This window comes from Xyrauchen texanus, chromosome 4 (genome assembly GCF_025860055.1).
Source record: "Xyrauchen texanus isolate HMW12.3.18 chromosome 4, RBS_HiC_50CHRs, whole genome shotgun sequence".
Classification (NCBI taxonomy): domain Eukaryota; kingdom Metazoa; phylum Chordata; class Actinopteri; order Cypriniformes; family Catostomidae; genus Xyrauchen; species Xyrauchen texanus.
In genome coordinates, this window is record NC_068279.1 from 43160135 (window position 1) to 43184864 (window position 24730).

The 24730-nt window shown below is 39.2% G+C and overlaps 1 protein-coding gene across 4 annotated transcripts in view; it reads right to left on the reverse strand.

Moving 5' to 3' along the window:
* Positions 1-24730, reverse strand: part of LOC127643197 (CAP-Gly domain-containing linker protein 2-like) — a 53318-nt gene that overhangs the window by 2508 nt on the left and 26080 nt on the right. The window contains exons 4-16 of one of the 4 annotated variants that reach the window (XM_052125824.1): positions 22688-22812; positions 20934-21147; positions 20050-20247; positions 19764-19867; positions 18328-18388; positions 14976-15026; positions 11552-12517; positions 10884-10941; positions 10615-10698; positions 10342-10498; positions 9469-9628; positions 8905-9093; positions 1716-1778 (exon numbers count right to left, since the gene is read on the reverse strand). In XM_052125824.1, the coding sequence (XP_051981784.1) occupies positions 1716-1778; positions 8905-9093; positions 9469-9628; positions 10342-10498; positions 10615-10698; positions 10884-10941; positions 11552-12517; positions 14976-15026; positions 18328-18388; positions 19764-19867; positions 20050-20247; positions 20934-21147; positions 22688-22812 (2430 nt within the window). Of the gene's footprint in view, positions 1-1715; positions 1779-8904; positions 9094-9468; positions 9629-10341; positions 10499-10614; positions 10699-10883; positions 10942-11551; positions 12518-14975; positions 15027-17329; positions 17435-18327; positions 18389-19763; positions 19868-20049; positions 20248-20933; positions 21148-22687; positions 22813-24730 lie in introns of all 4 variants that reach the window. The other 3 variants (XM_052125823.1, XM_052125827.1, XM_052125825.1) reach the window with 3 other exon arrangements.

Here is a 24730-nt window from a genome sequence, read left to right on the forward strand (position 1 = left end):
ATAAAGTAGCAAAAAAGTTAGCTTCTTTTCTACTGATGACTTAAACTGGAATTACTGTTAATTTTGCTGCTACATTATCCAGTGTACTAGTTAATAATAAGTGTTTCTTAATAAGCTATACATTTATATTGAAATAATGTGTAGTTTGAGGTTTGTGTTTCTTTACATATTAAATAGTACTCCTAATTATTTCCACACAATAATGTAAAGATATTATAAACTGATTATGCAAAAAACAACACTGGTATTGGATCGGGAACGGTATTGGCCGATACTGAGATTTCTGATATCGGATCGGAAGAGAAAAAGTGTTATCGGTGCATCTCTAGTTAGGACACCCAAAATTATATTTCTGTCATCGTGTGCTCACCCTCATGTTGTTCTAAATCATTAGAACACAAACCCGTAGAACCAGTAAACACAAAAGGAGATGTAAAGCAGAATGTTAGCTTTCATTGCACTTTCATACAATGAAAGTAAATGGTGACTGGGGCTCACATTCTGCAAACATCTCCTTTTGTGTTTTATGTAGGGATGTAAACGGTTAATCGATTATCGATTAATTGTCGACAAGAATTTACTCGATTAAATAAAATTAATTATCGGCATTGCGAACGTGACACGAGATTCTCACGGCGGCGACTCATGAGAGCCCGACAAAAACTTGATGCGGCAAAAAGAAACGAACATGAGGCGGTCAAAACGGAGTGGAGTGTGGGAGCATTTCAAATTAATTAATGATGACAAAGACGCCAAATGTAAACTCTGCGGTACTACAATTAAGTACAACAGCTCTACGAGTTCGTTAAGATACCACCTTCTTAATTTGCATGCAGCCGTGTTGCAGGGAGGAAGTCTGTCGTCTTCTCAACCTACAATCGCTGCTGTGGTGGGAAGGCGAGTATGTGACCACAGGAAAGCGGAGGGCATTACTCAGAGGATTTGCGGCATGATCGAAAAAGATATGATGCCAGTTAGCACCACTGATGGTGAGGGATTCAATGAAGGAAGATTTCCGAGGCTGGCAAATGTGGCACGACGATATCTGTGCATACCGGGCACGTCTGTCCCATCTGAACGTGTATTCTCAGCAGCTGGCCTCACTGTAAACAGGCTGCGCACACGAATTACTCCTGACCATGTTAATATGCTTATTTTCTTAAACAAAAATATAGGGGTCTAGGTCAGGAGCCTATTCAAAACACATTGAGACAGGAATGTTTTTGTTTCAGGAGAGGTAGCCTATATCTTCATTTGACTGTTCCAAGGCACGCCCTCTAATTTTACTGTCGCAAGTAAAATTAAATCGCAAGAGGTGAACCAGTGCACAATTATTTTTTTAATGTATTTTAATTTTCTGTGCATAATTTATTTTGTTAAAATACATAAATGCCATTATCTGTCCCAACTGTTAGAATAAAACATCAATTGAGCAATATAGCATGCATTTTTATTCAGTATATAAGCAATATACTTTTTATGTTAAAGACACTATTGATACTGTGAGAAATTTACATTCTCAGGAAAATAGCCGCTTATCAGTTAATCGTTAATTGATCGATAAGGTTAATCAACTAATGATTAATGAATTAATCGATAATTTGCATCCCTAGTTCTATGGAAAAATGGTCATAAGGGTTTGGAGCAACATAAAAATTACTGAATTTCTTTCTGTAGTAAGATGCTTTATGATTTTTAGACATTGAACTATTAACCTCCAGTGTTAAGGAAGCGTCTTCTTGATGGATTCCATTTGCAGAATTTGCGCTAACATGTGCCTGTAGAAAGCAAAGCTGGGTTAATTCAACCATAGTTTACAGGACAATAAAGCTGGAGCAAATGAACTGATACACTACATAGCCAAAAGTATGCGAACATCCTCTTCTTATTAAAGGGATAATTCACCCAAATATGAAAAATCTCTCATTATTTACTCTCCCTCATGCCATCCCAGATGTGTAAGACTTTCTTTCTTCTGCTGAACACAAATTAAGCTTTTTTGCAGTATATTTCAGCTCTTTAGGTCCATAAAATGTAAGTGAATGGTGACCAAAACTCAGAAGGTCCAAAAAAGACATAAAGGCAGCATAAAAGTGATCCATTCTGTAAGACTTTAGTGGTTAAATCAATGACTCCAGTGTTTAAATACTATAACTATCCACTACCGCGTTCACATCCACAATCTTTTTTGGAGATTCACATACTCCGTGGATAAAGCCACCTACTGGTTGGGCTGGTATAAGGTGAAGATTTATGATAAAAAGGACTTAGATGTTGATCTGTTTCTCACCCACACTTATCATATTATGACATGGATTTAAGCCTCTGGGGTCGACGGATGCGTTGGTGCGTCCTGCTGGATATTTTCGTCATTACAGCGGAAACAACTTAAAATACTCCGTCATTTTGAGCCATACAGATAAATGTAAGACATCATTAGAGACTATAAAGGGTCTACTTTTATTTGTGTACATTCACAATAACAACAAAACCTTGTGCTTTTGTAAAATAAAGAAAATAAAAAGGGTGAGCTGTCAGCAGTCTCCGGGTTCACAAGCATATTTCTGAAAAACCGTCACAAAAATGAACTGAAACTCCGAGAATACTTATCAAACAAACATGAAACATATGTCTAAAGAAAGCTTAAAATGTCAAGTCAAGTGGTTTTTATTGTCGTTCAACCATATACAGTTAGTACAGTACACAGCGAAACGAGACAACGTTCCTCCAGGACCATGGTGCTACTTAAAAAAACATAGCCACAAACACGGAACCACATGAGACTACACAGACTAAATAACATTTCTACATGAAGTGCACTTGCAAACGTGTGCAAAAAGTACGGGACAGTACAATACATCTCTAAAAATGAACAGGACAATAGGCACAGTGAGCGACAGTGCAGTGCCGACCAGTACACATTATTGCAAAAAGATGACAGTTTTTAACACCATGGAAATCTAGGCCCGCGGACGGGCCCTTAAATGTACAAAATAAAAGTATGCGATAAACAAAACAGCTGTGTGTTACATTGGTACACATGCCACATATCTTTGGAAAGCTACATTTCTTGATTTTCTATTGATATAAACCATTTTAAGATACAATCACAACAGCAGGTACAATCTATATCTTTGTCAGACCACCAACATATAAACAACCAATAACAAAATTTAGGCAACTCACCTATGATGCCTCATAGTTGTACACTGAGCCATAACTTCCCGACAAAAACGGTGTTGTTTCATTGTCAAATGTCCAAATGATCAAATCAAGTAAAATGTTTAGTCCAAATCACAGTATTACATCAATAAATATCCACAGACTCTTGTTGCATCATTTCAAAGCACCTGGCAGCTGTGCCTAATCTTTCACATATTACCGGTAATAACTTCAGTTCAGATGTAAACATTTCCTATATCCGGTATCAAAATGGAAGCACGCACTCTGGCCTTTCGATTGACACCTCATTTGACCCAATAGGAGCTTCCATGTCCTGTCCACAGCCTCCAATACCCAACCACCATCTGTGTCGAGTGTAAGGGCATACCCACTTTCCTTTGTTTACTGATCAAACCAATTACATTGAAGAGTGGAAATGACTGACGCATCGTGATAGCCAATGAAATTCTGAAAACAGTGATATGCGGCTTTAGTGGAACTATCAGATGACGGCTCTGTTATTCCTGTGCGCAAAGTTTCCTCGAAGTTTACCCCTGCTGTGCGCCTCGTGCGTAAATGCATGCAGAGCTGCTTTGGAACTGTTTACACATTTGGCGATTTAAATATGGTGAAACGGACCTGAAAAACAGGATTTTCACCCCAGGATGTGATATAAGAAGGCATTCATTGTCAAAATTCTGAGTTTGGAGATGAAATTTCTGAAAACAATACAGATGATTCAGAGGCAGATGGAGAGATGAGACACGGCTCTGGACAAGTAAGTGTTTTCTTGTGTTTATAACATATATTACTGTATATTCCGCATAAATAAGCTTTAGTTTGAATAATGAATACACATTTTGTAATTACCCTTTGTCGTGTGTTTCCTCAGTGAGTGTTTGAACCGTTTGTGCGTGTTTTTAGTTCATTGTTTGTTTCAGATCTATTGACATGCTATATAGATGTTTTGTATATTTACTGTAAAATATATATATATATATATATATATATATATATATATATATATATATATATATATATATATATATATATAGTAAATAAATCAATAAATATAAGTTGAAAATAAGAATATATGTTGTGTTTGAGAGTCTATTTGTTACAATGCGGGGAGGTGGGGGAGGTGTAGGGCCATCTATTTGTTACAGTGCTGAATTCATGGGGAGGTGTAGGCCCATCTCTTTGTTCCATAGTACATTGGCAAAGTATACAGTATTTACAGTAAATATACATACAATAATACATTTTTACACACTCGAAAAGAAAAACTAATATATATATATATATATATATATATATATATATATATATATATATAGAATACAGAAAAGATGGAGAAGTTGTGTCTAGCTTTGTAAATTACATTTATTTATTATCCCCCACTCAGCAAGCGGCCACATAAAGTGGAGCAGCAGGACAGCACCTCATCAAGAGAGGAGGGCTTTCAGAGAGACCCTTGCTGAGGAGCATGGCAGAGTTGGGGTCTCAATCCACAGCCAGACCCGTATCTCCTGCTCCACGAAGAGCACATCACAGGCTGTTGCACATCACCAAATCTTGCACCGCTGGTCGTCTGAAGTGCAGGCAGTGTCATGCAAAGACACCAGTGAAGTACTCTTCCTGTGTTCTGCCTATGTGCTTTGTACACAAATGTGACTGCTACAATGACTGGCATGTTGCTAGAAACATGTACAATTTTATAATGGTTTGTAAATACTTTATGTAAAAATTAATGTAAATAGTTTGTTGTGTATTTTTTATATAAACAAATTGTCCACCATAGCACTAGTTTTGACTCTTTTATATGCACAACATTTAGTTTCAAGAAGGGAAAAGGCACTCTAATGTGTTTATGCATCAGTTACTCTGTGTCAGCAAAACTAATAGTGGATCTGGATATGGAATATGATAGCTCTAAGTGTCATCTTTCATTAGAGCCCACAATTATGACTGTACGTTGAAGCGTTCAAAAGTTGCAGCCTTTTTGTCCTAGGTTTCCAAAGTGACCTTTTGGTGTACCCTTAGAAAAACATGTGTAAAATATTCATTTTTTTATGATATTGTTATAACATTTGAACCTGGACTAGGTAAGGATTCATGCTGTGATCCCATTGTGTTCTCAAGCTAATAGCTACAAGTTATAGTCATCTGCAGGCATCTGTATGCAAAAAAAAATTTCAGGCGGAAAAAGAAAATTCTATTTCATTGTGTTCAAACTTCTATTACTCAAAATCAGTAGCACTTACAGTAATTCTGACTGCTGGAGAAAAAACTTCAGAGTGTCCCCTTTCAAATGTGACCAAAACCATGCATGTACTCCAAACGGTTCAAGAACAGCTTTAAATTTACTTTGGGTATGCCTTGATTAGGCGTTTTAGGCTAATTTTACAGGATTGGGAAGAGGTTAAAAATGCCAAATGTAAACATAACATACTATGAGATAGTGTTCTATGCACATAGCAGTTATGGAGGTAGCAGCCAGGTATAAAGTGACAATAATTAAAGTGCAACTCAGGACTCGTGGTGTGTGTGTCAGTCCAGTCTCTGAGTATTGAGGAGTCTGATGGCTTGGGGGAAGAAGCTGTTACACAGTCTGGCCGTGAGGGCCCAAATGCTTCGGTACCTTTTGCCAGACAGCAGGAGGGTGAAGAGTTTGTGGTGTCATACACGATGCTGGTTACTTGGCGGATGCAGTGTTTTTTGTAAATGTCTTTGATGGAGGGAAGAAGGAATTTGGTGCTCTTGACGATCTCCACAGAGGAGCCATCGATGTTCAGTGGAGAGCGGTCACTTTGTGCTCTCCTATAGTCAACAACCATCTCTTTTGTTTTGTCCACATTCAGCGACAGGTTGTTGGCTCTACACCAGTACACGTTAGCCACTGCACCTCATCTCCGTATGCTGACTCGTCGTTCTTGCTGATGAGACCCACCACGGTCGTGTCATCGGCGAACTTAATGATGTGGTTCGAGCTGTGATTGCTGCACAGTCGTGAGACAGCAGAGTGAACAGCAGTGGACTGAGCACACAGCCCTGGGGGGCCCCAGTGCTCAGTGTGGTGGTGGTGGAGATGCTGTTCCCAATCCAGACTGACTGAGGTCTCCCAGTCAGGAAGTCCAGGATCCAGTTGCAGAGGGAGGTGTCCAGGCCCAGCAGGTTCAGCTTTCCAATCAGGTGCTGAGGAATTACTGCATTGAATGCTGAGCTGAAGTCTATGAAAAGCATTCGAACATATGCGTCCTTTTTATCTAGGTGGGTGAGGGCCAGATGGAGGGTGGTGGCGATGGCATCGTCTGTTAAACGGTTTGGACGATACGCGAACTGCAGTGGGTCTAGTGAGGAGGGCAGCTGGGTCTTAATGTGCCTCATGGCTAGTCTCTCAAAGCCCGTCATGATGATGGGTGCGAGTGCGACGGGACAGTAGTCGGTGAGAGAATTCTTTGGCATGGGGTTGATGGTGGTGGCCTTGAAGCACATTGGAACGACGGCACTGCTCAGAGAGATATTGAAGATGTCGGTAAGAACATCTGCCAGCTGGTCTGCACATCCTCTGAGCACTCTGCCAGTAATGTTGTCTGGTCCAGCAGCCTTCCGTGGGTTGACTCTACGTAGCGTTTGCCTCACATCAGCCGTGGTAAGACAGAGCACCTGATCGTTGGGAGGAGGGGTGGTCTTCCTCGCCACCACGTCGTTCTGTGCTTCAAACCTAGCATAGAAGTCGTTCAGCGCATCTGGAAGGAAGGCATCTTTGTCACATACAACTGATGCTGTGTTTTCCTCCAAGTTGGTAGAGTCGCCATATGTTGCAGCCTCCCTGAACATGTGCCAGTCAGTACACTCAAAACAGTCCTGAAAAGCAGAGAGCGCTCCTGCTGGCCAGGTTTTCACCTGCTTCTGCAGCAGCAGCCATATCATCCTGCAGCTCTTGACTGGTTGCCCACTAAAGCTAAGCAGGGTTGAGCCTGGCTGGGAGACCTGGATGGGAGACCTCCTGGGGAAAACCAAGGTTGCTGCTGGAAGTGGTATTAGGGTGGCCAGTAGGGGGTGCTCACCCTACAGTCTGTGTGGGTCCTAATGCCCCAGTATATTGATGGGGACACTATACTGTAAAAAAGCAACGTCTTTTGGATGGGACGTTAAACCGAGGTCCTGACTCTCTGTGGTCATTAAAAAAAATCCCAGGACACTTCTTGTAAAGAGTAGGGGGTTTAACCCCGGTGTCCTAGCCAAATTCCCCCCATTGGCCCCTATCTATCATGGCCTCCTAATAATCTCCATCCCTGAATTGGCTACATCACTCTACCATCCCCTCTCCACCAATAGCTGGTGTGTGGTGGGCGTTCTGGCACACTATGGCTGCCGTCGCTGCAACCACTGGTGGTGGTTGAGGAGATTCACAGGGTGCTATTCATACGGTAATGTGCTGAGGTGATCAATGCAAATGGTAAACGCCCCCGACTATGCTGTAAAAACTAAATTCATTCACTTTTCTACGTGTTTGGAAGACGCACAATACACAGGCAAGAAAGCTCCTGGATAGTGATGAAGAGTTAAAATTTTCCTCAGAAGAGGAGCATAAATTGTATGCTGTATGATATAAATATGATATGTAATATAATATAAGAATAATATGAATGTTTAGATTATATTTTAACTAGTGTTTATGCTGCCTCATTATCATCAATGCTTGTGCTTGCAAATATGTGTTCAGGTTAAAAGAGTCATGTGACACTGAAGACTGCAGTAATGATGCTGAAAATTCAGCTTTGATCACAAATTGCATTTTACAATATATTCAAATAGAAAACTGTTCTTTTAAATTGTCAAAAGAGTTCACAATATCACTATTTTTACTGTATTTTGGATCAAATAAATGCAGTCTTGGTGAGCAGAAGAGACTTCTTTTAAATGGTAGTGTAGGTCTAAAATTAAGTAAAGTCTTTATTAAAGAAAATGTATAGTCCGATTAATTATTTTAACTTAAAACTTGATTTTGATCATTAAGTCTCCTCATATTCATTCTCTTTCTGTCACATTACTCATTAATAGGCCCAGGGGAGGGGTCTTTTGTCTCCTCAGGTGTGAATTACAATCAATATTCATGATTGTTCACGCCTCCTCACACATGACCTTTCTAACACTAAAAGTGTCTTACAAAAGTTTAATTACTATATTGTTTTGTATGAATTAGTGTTCAGGATGGTTTTTACACCATTTTGTAGCAGAAATTCTAAGCTACAAGATCCAGTTCTAAAAAGTCTTGTGGACAAATGTTTAGTATGTGTTATATGGCCTTATTTCAATTACTTAAAATGCATAAATGTTATTTTCTCACAAATACAAACATGTACACACATGTTGCTCACATTTTATTGTAGCACAGTTTATGCTGAATACAGTGTTATCAGACTTTAGCCATTCATATGTTTTAAGGAACTGAAAAAGCACAAATGTCCAAAACGCCCTCAGACCCCAAAGGGTTAACCACTAAAGTCTCATGGATTACTTTTATGCTGCATTCATGTACAATTAATTCTGACCACCATTCGCTTGCATTGTATGGGCCTACAGAGCGGAGATATTCTTCCAAAAAATCTTAAATTGTGTTCAGCAGAAGAAAGAAAGTTATTCACATCTGAGATATCATGAGGGTGAGTAAATAGTAAGAGCAAAATAGTTTTTGGGTGAACAATCCCTTTCAGGTGTGCTCGGTTATGTGTTTACCTGGCTCTTGTCCGGGCGAGTACACATAGCCTGCACTAGCTGGTCCACGTGTTGGTTGTGTTCTAGAGCGTTCCTCAGAGCCTCTTCTGTGTTTAGCAGCCGTTGACGAAGACAGCCCACCTCAGTGTCTGAAGCAGACGGGTCCATCATTGAGTACCGGCGGTGGTCAGGGGACGACCTCTCCTGACCCTAAGGTATGGAAGCCGTGCAAATTAAAAATAATTTACAAGTATAAAAAAAGTGAATCATTAATGCTATTTACCTCACTGATGGAAATTGTATAGTCGAAAATTAAATAGCAATCATTCTGTGACACTCTAATGGGAAACCCAAGTTTAAGTACAACTTGCTACATTTCTTTATCCTGTACCCAATCTATTTCTCTCTCCTAAACATTTATAGCCCTCACTCTACTATACTCACAAATAAAAAGAAACAAAAAAGGAAAAAAACTATCATTACAAGTCATTACAACATATCACCAAACGAATGGTAAAAATAAAATGTGCTGACAACGTGGGATGTCTGTCATGAATCTATCCATCTGCCATCCATCTGTCTCACCAGCAGCAATAGTTTTTCCCGCAGGGTTTTGATGTCATCCTGTAGTTTCTGTTCCTTCACTCTCCACTCGGCTCTGTGGACTTCACGACTCATATCACGATCCATTCCAGGAGAGTGACGAGGAGATTCTAGCATCAACACCCGCAGTTCATTCAGGCTCCTGAAACACACGTGTGCAAGCGCACACACACACACACACACACACACACACACAGAGAGAAAGAGCGAAAGATGCAGTGGAATTATAAATTAATGACACTGGTCCTTGTTTAAGGCTCATCAAATCTGAAGACAAAAGGTGCAACTAGTCAAGTCTCAACACCTGGAAGATTTTAATGCCTATTGCTGTGTAGTTACACAACTGCCTCCATTGTGGAGAGCAATGTGGTTCAGCACAATAGAAAACAGTTCTCAAGGTAAGGTTCATACCCAAAGCCCCTGACAGGAAGCAAGGTATCGTCAGCAGATAGTACTGAGCTAAAAGGCTAAATTGCATTTAGGCCAGAGTTTTAATCAGTGTAATTGTCTTCATTAATTCAAATTGCTCTTGAGTGGATCACACTCAGAAATACTACAGAAATACTACCCTTCATGCAAGTGTATTGGAAAGCAATACACATTCCAGATGATGGCTCTCCACGACACAGACAGAATATAGGATGGTGCATTCATTTCAAGAAGATGTGTTAAAGTGTAAGAGAGGGGGAAAAAAGCATATCCTGGAATGTACTTCATAAACCATGACAATAAATAAGCACCAAAGTCAATTTCCATATGGCCATGCTGTCATTGCCATTTCAAAAGGTTCAATCTTCACTCAGACCAGTAATAAATCATACAGCGTCCTCCGCTCCACCATGTCATGGTCTATACCTTTCTTTCTTCAGCAGCTCCTGGCTAATAATCACCAGCTGGCCTGATGCATCATGAGATTTTTTGGTCATTGACTCTAGCTCCGCCTCCAAACACATCTTCTCCCGAAAGAGTCCATCTGCCTTCTTCTCACCCAAATGAACCTTTTCTTCCAAGGCTACACACGAGATGCAGTTGAGTTCGTTGTTTGAAAGAGAACAAAATATAGCAAACATCATTGTGAACATAGATCTTTTTTGCAAAACACTCAAAATGTGATATATGTTTAATTACCAGTCATTTGGGTTTTTAGAGCATCTACTTGTGTTGTTAGAGTGGATACTTCTTTTTCCCGTTTTGTGAGTTTCTCCAACGTTTCTTAAAGAAAGTTTAAAGTCATAAACATTTCAAGTTTCATTTAAAAAATACTGTATGAATAAAAATACAAAGATGGCTAAAGGAAAATATTAATACCAGTAAATGGATTTATTTTCATAACATTCTATTATCAGCTCATAACAAGAAGAAACAAAATAACTTGTGTCACTGAACTTTGATTGTACCTTCCATATTATGTTTTAATTTAATCTTCTCTTCAGAGCTGTCGTTTTTTTCTATCATCTAGATGGGGAGAAAACATATTTATGTTTGAAAGGGAACCATCCAAAAAAAATTCTCAACCTTAGTCTAAAATCTTAAAGGACTGTGAAGGACACTGGAATTGCTGTCATAATTTGGAACAAATCCAAAAGGATTTTAATGGGATGAAAAAGAATCCTTCAAGCATTAAAGATCCTACTGGATAAACAAAGTTTGGTTTATTAAATTTTTTCAGGATTTCACTATTTACAGAATCGTAGGATTCTTATTCATCCCATTAGGGATCCTTTAGAATTGGTTCCAAATCATGTTAGAAGCCCTGTATATTCCTTTTGGGATTTAAAAAAAAAAAATCTACAAAATGATTTGCACAGATTAGCCGTTTATTACTAGAGATGCAGCGATACATCGGCCAAAAATTGTTATTGGCCGAGTAAAGCAATAAAAGCAAACTTATTATTTAAATGTATTTCAAAGTTGTTTAATTATCAGTGATCTGAAACAAGGTAGCATAAAAAAGCAGAACCAGATATTTGGCAGTTGTTGCTCTAAATACTCAATTTAGCAAACTTATAAATGTCAGAGTCATATAAACATTGAAAAATAGGGTTTTGTCCCAATTGTTTCTTACATTGACATCCTTAGTGGTGTGATCCACATTCACAGCTTGTAGTCGGTTCTCACTGACCCTCAGCTTCTCCTGAAGAGAAAGGATCTCGGCCCTACTCTGAGCTTCAGCCTTCTGTAGGGCCGCATAGTCCACCATTTTCTTCTCAGCCAGCTCCAGCTGCTCTTTCAGAACTTGTTTGGCCCTTTCATGCTCCTCATGTGACTTACCCATCTCACTGATCCTCAACTCAGCCTTCTGGAGCTTCTCCAAGACATCTTTAAGCTCCAGACTATGCTGGTTGCTCTTGATTTCCACCTGTATCTTCCAGTTCTCCTCACTCTCCTCTAGCTGGTCTCGGAGGTCCTGAAGTCGGGCACGTAGATCTTCACGCTCTTTGGCCATCACTGCAGCTTCAATCTCATGTTTGGCCTTCAGGTTCTCCAACTCCAGTTGCTGCTCCATCTTTAAGCTCTCCAGAGCTACTTTCATCTCAGCTGTGGTTCCTTCACCTTCTCCTCCACTGCTTTCAGCTGATCCACGATCTCCCATTAACGAGGATTTTAGCTCCTCTAGGGCACGATGATGGTCTCCAACCAAGGTGTCAAGCTTGACTTTCCAGCTGTCCATCATCTCCATATTTTCACATGTGGCCTGCTGAAGTCTTTGCTTCAGGTCGGAGATCTCCTGGCCTTGACGTTCTGAGGTGCCTTTAAGAAGTTCAACTTCTTTCTGGCTGGTGCTCAGGGATGCCTCGTACCTCTCGCGCAGCTGACTGCTCTCTTCACGGTGTTCGCGGCCTGCGGAGATAAGCTGTTCCCGCAATACCAGAGTCTCAGACCTTAAGCCTGGCCCAGTGTCGCCAGCATCTTTCCCAGGGCCGGAGGAGCCTCTCCGCAGCCGAGCCTGGAGCTCCTCGACCTCAGCTTTTTGCATGGCCAGCTCCTCTTCCAGCTGCACAACCCGGCTCTTCTCTTCAACTGTAGTTTGCTAGAGGACAGAAAGATGGTCTTACTGTAAATCCTGGACTCCACTGTTTATGTGCCAAAGCCTCCAGTTCTTGCTGCTCAGGGGCAACTCTCAAAAGTTAGTCATTTCCTCAATTTGAGCTTTGGAGGTTTTGAGGAATTTAAATATGGATTCAAAATAGGGCAAACTTTCAAATTTTTTTTTTTTTGGTTATAACAAATGAACGTCTATTACTCATGGCAAAACATAATAAAATATTTAAATAAGCAATTAAAATAGGGACCAAAAATATATAGTTGATCACATAGGTATTGGCAGCCAATAATGTTGAATCTCACATAGAAATGTCCAGGTCATACTTCTCCCCAAATTCAGGAAAACATTTTAAATTATTTTGGCATTAAAAACGTAAACGAGGGAAAAGGCCTTGCCATTTTCATGACAATTAAGCACATCTTTTAAACAAATTTTCACAGCTTAAATGAAAAATAGCTAATTCTCATTACTGTAAAATTGCATTAATTTATCATAAATTAAAGGTAGTGCAAAAAAATGCTAATGTATACTTACACGGGTAATTTAGAAATGTGCTTTACAATTTAAATAATTTACTGTAGCTTTTTACATAATTGCAATTATTGCAATGAGAATTCGATTTTTACAGAAGTTTACTGAGACTTTATTTATTATTATTATTATTATTATTATTATTAATTTTAATTATTGTCTTCAGTCTGATTTTGAAGACGTTGGAAGCAGATATTATTACAGGGATAGCTCACCCAAAAATGGAAATTCTCTCATGACCCTCATGTCATCTCATGTCAATTTGTTCAGAAATTATGATAGGTGTGTGTGTGTGTGTGTGAGAAACTTCTCTCTGCCCAGTAGGGGGCAATATGCATTAAGAGTGTGAACCACCAAAAACAGAAGAAGAATGGGAAAATGAAACTGAATTGGAAACTGACTGAACAGGGAGGAGAATTTATAGTAAAACAAAAAGAAAAAAAAAAGAACTTAAATATTTATCCGTTTCTCACCCACACCATCATAATGCTTTAGAAGTTTAACCACTGGAGTCATCTGGAGTACTTTCATGTAGCTCTTATATGGAATTTTGGCACCCATTCACTTGCATTGTATGGATTAACAGAGCTGAGGTATTCTTTTCAAAATCTTCATTTGTGTTCTGCTGAAGAAAGTCATACAAATCTGGGATGGCATGAGGGTGAATAAATGATGAGAGAATTCTTATTTTTTGGTGAATTATTCCTTTAAGGCTTGTTTTTTCCCCATTCAAACCATTTTAATCTTCTAGACCAGATTTTAAAATGCTAAACAGCCATTCAACTTTCTACTGTATATTATAATGATTTGTTGGCTTATTTCACATGTAAGAGCTTTCAAAATGCAACATTGGAGATTTAGTTTGGACAGAATTTGTTTTTTTGCAATTTATTAGATTTATTATAAAAGTAATCATTTCGGCTAACGTGGGCCACTTCATATTTTTAACAAAAACAATCAGCTATCACTCTAAATTAATTGTTATGATGTTGTTAATAATCAATGTAAAGTGTTTTAGAGAGTTGCCCACTACAACTGGAGACTTGCACTCAGAAGACATAAGAGGCAAGAGAAGCATATAAGGCAATTTTTCTTGCCCCGCAAACATTTCAGTGATGGCCATTTCTTGAAAAATTCCTCTTACAAGTGCATAAAAGTAGATACAGTGCAACCTATAAAAATACAACAGCATTCCTGTTGAATCCATGCCCAAGCAAGCCTCATATTTCAGTCCATCTAGAAGCGGCCAGGCAATTATAAAATGACAAGGCACACAGCAAGTCCAAAAGAACACGCAAAGAAATCACTACTAGGGATTAAACTACGTTTAAAGTACAGATATTTCACAAACCATATGATTTTTTTATTTTGATGTAAAATGTAAATGTTAGTCATTGTGGGAGCATCATAACAATAATGGAATATCTGATGGTTCCAAGGAAAAGATCATTAGATGTTATCAAAGATCAGAAAGTACAACAAGAATTCATAGAGGCAGTCTCAAACCACAAGAGAGATGCCGAAGAGTAGAGCACACTTCTAAATGTGATGTTCACTTTTAAAGAAATAGTTTACCCACAAATTAAAATTCTGTAGTAATTTACTCAACCTTAAGTTGTTCCAAAGCCGTATGGCTTTCTTTCTTCCATGGAATGCTAGCTTTAGTCACAATTAACTTTCATTTTATCTTTTCACATTCAATGAAAGTTTATGGTGACTGAGGCTATCATTCTGCCTAACATCTACTTTTGTTTTCCACAGAAAAAAGAAAGTCATACAGGTTTGGACCAACATGATTAAATGATGACAGAATTGTAATTTGTAATTTTTTTAAATTATAACTATTCCTTTAATTTAGAAGGTGACTTTAAGCACTCAGAAACAACACAGTGTGTTACTCCCTTTATATCACCTTGTTACTTTTGCCCAGCCTCATGGGTGCTGGCTGGAGTCTGCCTCTGACCTGTTGATAAATGTGAAATCCTGTTTATTAGAGTGCCTGAACTGCGCTGGATTCACTCTAGTCATCATTCACCATAGCGTTTCACAATTAGAACCAAAATTAGATTTATATACATCTGAAAACAATGTGAGTGGAACTTGCCATGGTGTTCTTTGTGGTCACTAGGGTATTGCTAAGTTATTCTGCTAGGTTGCTGGGGGGCTCAGGATGGTTGCTAGAGCTTTACTAAGAGTGTTCTGAGTGGTCACTAGGGGGTTGCTAGGTTGTTTTGGATGGTCACTTGGGCATTGCTAGGTAGTTGCTAGGGTTTTCTAGTGGTTGCAAGGATGTTGTTAAGTGGTTTCTATAGCATTAGAGTGATTTGTGTGGTCACTAGGGCATTTCTAAGCAGTTATTTGGGTGTTCAATTTGTTGGGTTGTCAGTTTAGTTTTCTGGGTTGTCGCAAGGGCATCACTGCTGTGTGTTAGTTGCTAAGGTGTAACTATTTAGGGGTGGCCACTAGGGTGTTGTTAGGGTGTTCTGGGTCTTTGCTGATACATTGTTGTGGTGTTTTAGTTGGTCACTTTGGTGTTAATATTTTGGGTGTTAACAAGTTGTTAGGGTGTTCAGGGTATTTGCTGGGCATTGATTTGGTGTTACTATTTAGGGTGGTCACTAGGGTGCTGTTAGAGTGTTCTTTGTGTTTGCTAGGGTATTGCTATGGTGTTTTAGCTGGTCACTTTGGTGTTACTATTTTGGGTGTTAACAAGTTGTTAGGAATTTCAGGCTATTTGCTTGGGCATTGCTTTGGTGCTACTATTCAGGGGGGTCACTAGAGTGTTGTTAAGGTGTTCTGGGTGTTTGCTGGTGAATTTCTATGGTGATTTAGATGATCGCAAGGGTGCTCCTTTTAAGGTTGGCAATAAGTTGTTGATAGGGTGTTCTAGGTGGTCACTAGAGTGTTCTGTGTGGTTGCTTTGGCATTGCTAGGTGGTTGCTAGGGAGTTCTGGGTGATCACTTTGGTTTTCTGGGTTGTCACAAGGGCATCATTAGGCAGTTCTGGGTGTTTGGTGGTGCATTACTATGATGTTTTGGTTGGTTGCTAGTGTGTTACTATTTAGCGTGGTCACTAGGGTGTTGTTAGAGTTTTCTAGATGTTTGCTGGGGCATTGTTATGGTGCTTTAGTTGGTCGCAAGGGTGCTACTATTTAGGGTGGCCACTAAGGTGTTGTTAGGGTGTTCTAGGTGGTCGCTAGGGTGTTCTCTTTGGTTGCTATGGCATTGCTAGAGTGTTCTAAGAGGTCACTTTGTTTTTCTGGGTTGTCGCAAAGGCCTTGCAAGGCTGTTCTCTGTGTTTTGCTGGGGCATTGCTGTGGTGTTTTGGTTGGATGCTAGGGTGTTAATAGATAGGGTGGTGGTCACTCCAGTGTTTTTGGGGTATTCTAGGAGCATTCTGGATGGTTACTAGTTGGTTTCTAGGGCGCTGCTAGGCCGTTGCTAGGATATTATGGGCCGTTGCTACCTGAAGGTTGATTACTGGTCCAAGTGAAACAGGCCCACCCCCAAGTCTCTAAGATATTCTCATCCCTGGATATGTTGCTACATCCAGGACATAAAAATAAGGCCTGGGATAAAATGTAAAGCCATAGCGAGACTATTCAGGGACTGGAAGCTGTTTTTCAGCATGTAAAAACTAGACAAAATTAGACAATCCTTAACTCGACCTGAGGGTCTCAGACAGATGCCAAGACAGAAATCAAAAGAAGACAAACATGAAAAAAAATACTTGCAAATGAAATGTGCAAGCAGCTATCTAGACCAGCACTGTTCCACTGAGACAAGCAAAGATCTCCAACACTTGTGACTTTGGGTTTCACGGCAATGACTTTGCTGAACATGTCAGCAACTTAAATGCAAAAATAGGATAGTTCACCAAAATATGAAAATTTTTTCATCATGTACTCACTCTTATTTTGTTTTTCTTCAGTGGAACACAAAAAGAGATGTTAAGTAGAAAGTTGGCCTCAGTCACAATTTACTTATGTTGTACAGTAAAAAGATGCAATGAAAGTAAATGGTTTTTCATTTTATGGTGAAGTATCCTTTTAATACTGGCATTAGACAAAACGAGCATGTTCAAGCATTTGCTAAAAAAATTCAATCAAATTTTTTTGCAGTAAATGATGATGATCCTGGACTGGGTAAATCAAGCACAAGCATTGGCCTCCCAAAGACACAAGGCTCTAACAAGTGGGGCTGACAGAGAAATGGGTATGGGAGAGATGGCTGCAGGCTGGGTGTCTAATATCCCAGCACATTTACCATCTTCTCCTCTAACTCTTTCTGAAGCCATTCTGCTTTGGACTTTTCCAAATGCAGACACTGCTCGAGCTGCCGAATACGGGCATGCTCCAGTTTGGTCTGAGTCTACAGAGAGAAAGAGAGGGGAGGAGTGGAAAGATAAAAAAGAGACAGAGAAAACGAGAGAGAAACATACATAGGTAGTACAAAAGATTAGCAGGTCTTCACCCTTTATAAGCTGTTAAGAGGTATTAAGGCTGGATATGGGAAAACTTGGAATGAGACTAGTTTAATTCAGTGATTTCCAGTCTGACCATGTGACTGCCAATTAAACAACCTAAATGCCCACTAGAGTGTTTTGGCATCAAGCATGACATCATTGGGCCTGATGGAGTCAATGAACCGATTAACTGAGCGTTATATCTGATATTCAAATAGACCACAATTAGAGTGAACGCCATACTTCGGTTGGCATAAATGAAAGTGAGGCTATGAGGATAGACGTATGTATAGCCTGTGCAATAGGTCGTGCTTGCCTATCGATTGCTATAATGTAGAATCTTTGAAAACACATGTTTTTTTAATATTTCCTATTTACAAAAACAGAAAACATGAGTCGTGAAAATTAGACAAGACCTAGGACAGTGCAAGATATCGAATGAACTGCACTTTGATCCTTTATAGCCTCCTTTTTGTTTGTATCAAATTAAATATTAAGTCTATTCTGACTAATGTGTATTGCAACTCATTTATTTTGTAATATATAGAAACAATACAAATCACTTAAAATATTAAGAATAAATTTACATTCACAGATAAAGCTCAATTCAGTCCTAACATCAGTTCTCTTCTTTAAAAATCTCTTCTCTTTTTTTAAATCCTCCAAGGACGACATGCTACTTATTTTGACATATTCAGATTTTTTTTTTTTTTTTTTAAATATAATAGTTTTTTACAAATCATCTCTCAGAGAGCAGAAAGCTTTAAGAAGTCAGTGCATATTTCAGTAAAACAGATACCTCCAGGTCTCCTTTGGTAATGCACTCTTCCTCAACTCTGAACTGAAGATCCTCCACCTTCCTGTCATAAAAAACAATGACCACCAGGTGTCAGGAAATTCCTAATATATAGAACAAAGCATTTAAAGGGGTCATATAATGCCATTTTTGTACAAGTTAATATGAATCTTTAGGGTCTAAATGAAAACTTTGTAATATACTTTTATTAAAAATTCTCATTAGTATTTTAAGAAAACACTAATTTTACCTGCTCAAAAACAGCTCTGTTTTCAGCACGCTGTTTCAGAGCATATGACTTTAAATGATAATGAGCTTTGGTCACCCCGCCCCTCCGTTCTGGAGTTATTCTCCGTATAACTGTTTTTTTGACATTACTTCTTAATCAGTAACATACAAGTAAACCAGGTGTAACTTAGTGTTACCATGTTAACTGTAACACCTGCGTACACAGTTTTTAATAACACAATAACCATAACGCGTTGTTCATTATAAACGTGGGATTATGAATTATATTGAGAACGTCGTAACGTTATGGAAAACATGCCGTAATGTACCCTGAGTGTAAACATTAGCCACATTCATTGTGAAGCGTGCAAGCGATTTGCAAAGATTAATATAAAGGTTAATAAAACGTTACACTTATTTCTTCTGGAGGTGCAGAGGGAATATAAATAGTTGGTACCGAATCTTTTTTCAGCAGCAGCTTCTTAGCAAAACCAGCTTTATACTGATCCTCGTTTATAAAGCAGTCTGGTGAAAAATGATTCACGCAAACATGAACGCATTGACGTTGCTCGTGGGGAATATTCCCATCGTAAACAAAACTCAGCCACTGCGTCTTCAGCGGTTCAGATTTAGGAACATCAAAATGACTGCTGTGTTCGTTATTACACCGAAGAACAGGACACCACAATCGCTTAGGCGCCATTCTGCTCCAGTGTATCAACAATGATGACGGACTATGATTGACAGCTCGCTCACGAGCGAGGGCGGGTCTGTGTTGAAACACTGCTGTCAATCAACAATCTTGGGAGGGGCGTCCTGACGTCACACGGTCGAACGGCTCGATTTGAGGCAGGGGAAAATATATAAGGAGATTAAAACAAAAACACTGGATGGATTTTTATCATAATAGGATGGTTGTGTACAGGCACAGCCAACACACATTTCAGTACAATCAACTTGAAAAAGTGCATGTACCATTATATGACCCCTTTAAAGGCGCACAAAGTAGTTTTTTTGTTTGCTTCACTGGCTAATACATCAGTGATCTTGGACTTTATACTGACACCTATTGGTGTGGATGAAACAAAAGATGAAAGTAAAACAAACTTAGTGCCCCTTTTACTTGACAACAATGACACAACATAACCTGGCTGATAATGAAAGCAAACATCTTGTATTACTGAGGTAACAAGCAAAGGATAACATGGCACCTTCTTTCTTCTTCAAGTTGATTGGCCAGTTCCGTTTTGTCCTTCTGAGTGCTTGCTAGCAGGGCTCGAACTTGTTGTAGGTTGCTCTCTGACTCTGTTGCATACTAAATGAAAAAGAGAAAGAAAAATAGTTGTTTTTCAGAATCCAGTAATACCCATTCAGAGACTTTCATAGATACGAATAAGTCAAAGGCTTGAATGACAAAAGTGAGTGCAAAGTTAGTAACTGAGAGTAAATGTAGTAAATTAAATGCACATTTAAGGGCTGCTGGGGTGTGTGTCACACCTGCAGATGTCGGGCCTTCAGTGCTGCCAGCTCTTTTTCCACTTCACAGATGTGGCTGGTTGCCTTGGCCACCTCGGCCCGCTCCAGGTCTCTCTCAGCCAGAAGCTGCTCTATGTGCTGCTGTTTCTCCTTCAGGGCCTCCTGCAGCGCTGTGGTCCCCGAGATCTTCCGTGCGTACCTCGAAGACGTCTCTGTTAACTGCCGGTGTGAAAACCTCACTTAATGTAATGGCATAAGACTACTGAAATCAGAACATGATTTCCCATTGTATTCTTAAATGGGTGAGATAATTTTCTTGATCTTTTGAAAGAAAACACAATGTAACTTTCAGAATTCAGAACTTACCTAGTATAAAAAAGCATCTATTAAAACTAAGTTGCAAAAACTGCATGAGAAACCTGGAAACATTCACTCATGACTGCCCACTTATGCATGACAAATCGGTGTAACTTGGAATAATTGTACGAGTTTGGGGAAGTTTGCCCAATGTTGTGTTGTTTCTGGTTGTGGGATAGCACATGTTAATCTGCACAGCCTTCCAAAAGATCCCAACGGTTAGAAAGATTGGCTCAAGTTTATTTTTAGCAAGTTCTGTGAAAATGTCAGTGTTTATATTGTTTTGTGAACCTGTCAAAATGTAATGCAGTCTTTGAAAGAGGCAGTAGATGGGGCATTTGTTACTCACTTGAGCAAGTATTTGATTAAACTTGTTACCCATTTAACCTCTACAAAGAGGTTAGCCAGTTCAATTGTAACTGCTTTTGATGCCTGAAACATTGAATGACTTGTGGACATTAGAGAAAAATGTGTAATATATTAAATATAACTACTACTGAAATGACCCATTTAAATGTTTTCTTGGTTTAACAATCTCTGTCTCTCACCAGGCCTGTGCGGCTGGGTCTGCCCCCGACACTTGAGGCCACAGAGCTGACGGAGCTGATGGAGGAGCTGGAAGGACTGTGAGCCAGAGACGACACGCCCATTGCCATACGCTTGCTCTTCTTAGCTTTAGCTGGACTGGTGGACGGGAAGCCAATGCGTATCACTTTGTGGATAGGAGCAAAAAGGCCAAACTTGGGCGGACACTGGAAATATCTAGGGAGAGAGAGGAAGAGGGAGAAAGCGAAAACAAGTGAGTGAGGAAATAGCTGAAATGCAGTATACACAGGGGATGCAAGCAGAACATTGGCAACATTGAATGACTTTCCCTAGTGTCACCTCAGAACATTACTACATTCAAAGTATAATTCATATTTTTTATTTGAATAATGTTTGCTACTTATAATCTTAAAGGAACTGTTCACCCCAAAATGAAAATTCTCTAATTATTTACTCACCCTCATGCCATCACAGACATGTATGACTGTCTTTCTTCTGCTGAACTCAAATTAAGATTTTTAGAAGAATATTTCAGCTCTGTAGATCCATACAATGCAAGTGAATGGTGACCAAAACTTTGAAGCTCAAAAAGCACATTACGGCAACATAAAAGTAATCCATATGACTCCGGTGGTTTAATCCATATCTTTTGAAGCGATATGATATGTGTGGGTGAGAAACAGGTCAATATTTATAGATGTCCTTTTTTACAATAAATCTCCATTTTTGACCAGCCCCAACCACTAGGTGGCGAAATGCACTAAGAATGTGAATCGGCAAAAAACAAAAGAAGAAGAATTGTGAAAGTGGAGATTTATAGTAAAAAAAGGACTTAAAAGTATTGATCAGTTTCTCACCCACACCTATCATATTGCTTTTTGCTTATTAAAATTACAGAACTCTTTTTGAATATTGTTTCTTTTCTTAGCACCAAGCACCGGAGTTCAGGCGAATGTCATGCTTTCATTTTAAAAACAAAACACATAATCAGATTGTGCCACAAGCCAACAAATAATGAGTATTCATTAAACTGTTATTTCTGTTTGGAACGGATGAAAAATTAAAAGACACCAGAGGTTTTAACCTTAGCAGTGAATGTGAAACATTACATGTACTGTACCTCTTAAGCTGCATTCACACTGCCAGCTAATTTATCGCTACATGTCGCCAGTGGCTGACGTTAGGTCACTAGTGGTGTGTATGGAGAGTCTAAACAGCACTGTTTCTTTACAATTAATATTGTTATTAAAATATTAGGATCACGTGAGATCTACCATCTTCTCGTATTGGCTGTCACTCCCTAAAATTGCTTTTCGTTTGCATAAATGTAAACATTTCTCAACTTTGTGGCGTCACTGAACACGCCTGCATCTGGTTGCCAACTGTTGCCATTGCTCGTGTTGCCGGAAGTCGCCACGAGCAATGCATTGCATTGGCCAAGTGCTCTGGTCTACATTAGTGTAAAGTACTTGCGTTAAGTACGTTTCTGGCCCAAGACTTCTTTCTTTATGTGGAAAGCAGAATGTTAGCCTCAGTCACCATTCACTTTTATTGTGTGGAAAAAAGATGCAACGACTTGATTTTAATTATTGGTTGAACAATCCCTATAAGTTGAATTACAACTGTACAACAGATATATTCAGAAACTAAATATAAAATTTAAACTCTTGTTAAAAAGGCAGATCGAATGAAACAAGGCCAATGACAGTTGAAAATCATTATAGGTGCATTTAAAGACAGGAAACTAATAATGTACCTGGTTCCAGCAACAGCTCCATCATTTTTCCCTAACGGTTCGTCCAGCTCCACCCCACACCACTCGCCCTTAGCAAAGTCAGTCTCACCCACATAACGCACTACTCCGGTTTTAGTGCCGCCAACCTGAGGAGAGAGCAGAGGAAGTTATATATAGCTATATTTAGTAGTAACATACTGAAGACATGGTTTATTACCATAACAATGTAAAGTTTGGAAATATTTCACGCTGACTTAAAAATGACAACAGGCAAACCATTAAAATAGCAAATATTGATCAATCATTGGTGATGTAATACTGAACTGGGTGTTGGTACAAGTGTCTTTGTGTTTATTTGTCAGCCGTTACAACAGTGGTGTTGGACTGTATATTGACATCTATCAGTGTGAATTCAGCATCACTCAAATGCAAAGGTTTTTGGATACCAATGTCATTATAGGCATACACTATTCACAGGTATATTTTGATCCATGATTCATGTATTCCGCAACTGAAAAAGTGTCCGATAATCAGGGTTCACAAAATAGTAGCCTTGGTATCGATGCCTATATCAGCATATTTCAGCTACTCATTGCACAATAGTCTTTGTCTCTTTATGCATATTTCTCAACACAGTGTTAGTGGCAGGATAAATGGGGGAGGGGGTCAAGTGACAAGACAAGGTTGAGAAAATGTCAACTTTATGCAAATGACGAGCGACATTTGCAAGCGACTACCAGTGAGAGTGAAGACAGTGGAGCTCATGTGATCCATCTGCTGTGAGTGTGAGATACTGGAGTGGAGTGAAGGCAAGATGGAGAAGTTAAAGGTTTCTGTGAGGGATTTCACTGTTCTATATCATTTGTCTGAAACCACATACACTACTGGTAAAACGTTTTTAAACACTTTCACATTATTTATTAGAATTTCTTTTTTTTTTTTTTCACATTTTAGGATAATTGTCATCACAACTATGGAATAACATAAATAGAAATATGAGAATTATGTTGTGACTAATCAAAATCCAATAAATAAATGTATTGATAGATCGTTCGTTTTGTTCATGGTGCATTGAACACTTCTGCAGGTTATGTAAAAAACAATCTCCCCAGCAAAATGTTCATTTTTAGAAGCAATACAACTGATTCCTTGTCAAATTAGAATGACATGTAGTTCACCAATAGCATTAAAGCGACAGCAGAATGAACGCCCACCAGTGACATAGATAGCAGAGTCTAGCGACACCAAGTGGGGCTCAAGTATGTAAAACTTTCTTTAAATGGAAAAAATACGGAGATAGAGTAAACAGAGACAGTCCCACTGCATGTTAACAGTAGCTATGCTTCCATCCAATTAGCAAATTTAATTTATACAAAAAAATCATAATTTCACAAAAAAATTTGTGAATAAACCTGCATTTCCATCCCATGTGCTCAAAAGAACTTCTTTCTCACTTCTGGAGAAATTGAATGGTAAAGTACTCACGGTTTAGAGCACACAGTCAAAACACTTGTAAAGAACTATGTCCCATGTCTGAGAGCGATAGCATGTCACACAGCTCTGGGAGTGCTATGTGTGCATTCCTCCATCCTTATGACTTTACAGTGCAGATCTATTAAATATTTTTCAAAAGTGTCAATAATCCTGCTCTTCGGCACAGTTCAAGTTTGTACTCAACTTATTATTTAAATATATATTTAAATAATATGTGGATGGAAACGAATCGGTTACCTAATGTAACCTCGGTTCTCTCTAGATGAGGGAACGAGTATTGCGTAAGCTAGCTTACGCTACGGGAAAGATTCATCTTTTCTGAGATATTGAAGCCAAAAAATTATCCTTAATTTGTATCATTTGTCAACGCAGTGCAGCAACTGCAGACCTTGAGCGGGCTAGCTAGCGAGCTCATTGGTTGCTCTGCGGCAACTGCTGCAGCCTATAGACGAACTTGGGCGAACTCGCGTCCAATGAGTGGCGTCCGCGCGCTTACTGCATCAAAGCCCGCCAAAATGGGCGTGGCTAGAGTGCATATAAGCGTAGTTCGTAGGCTGGAACCCTGGTTTT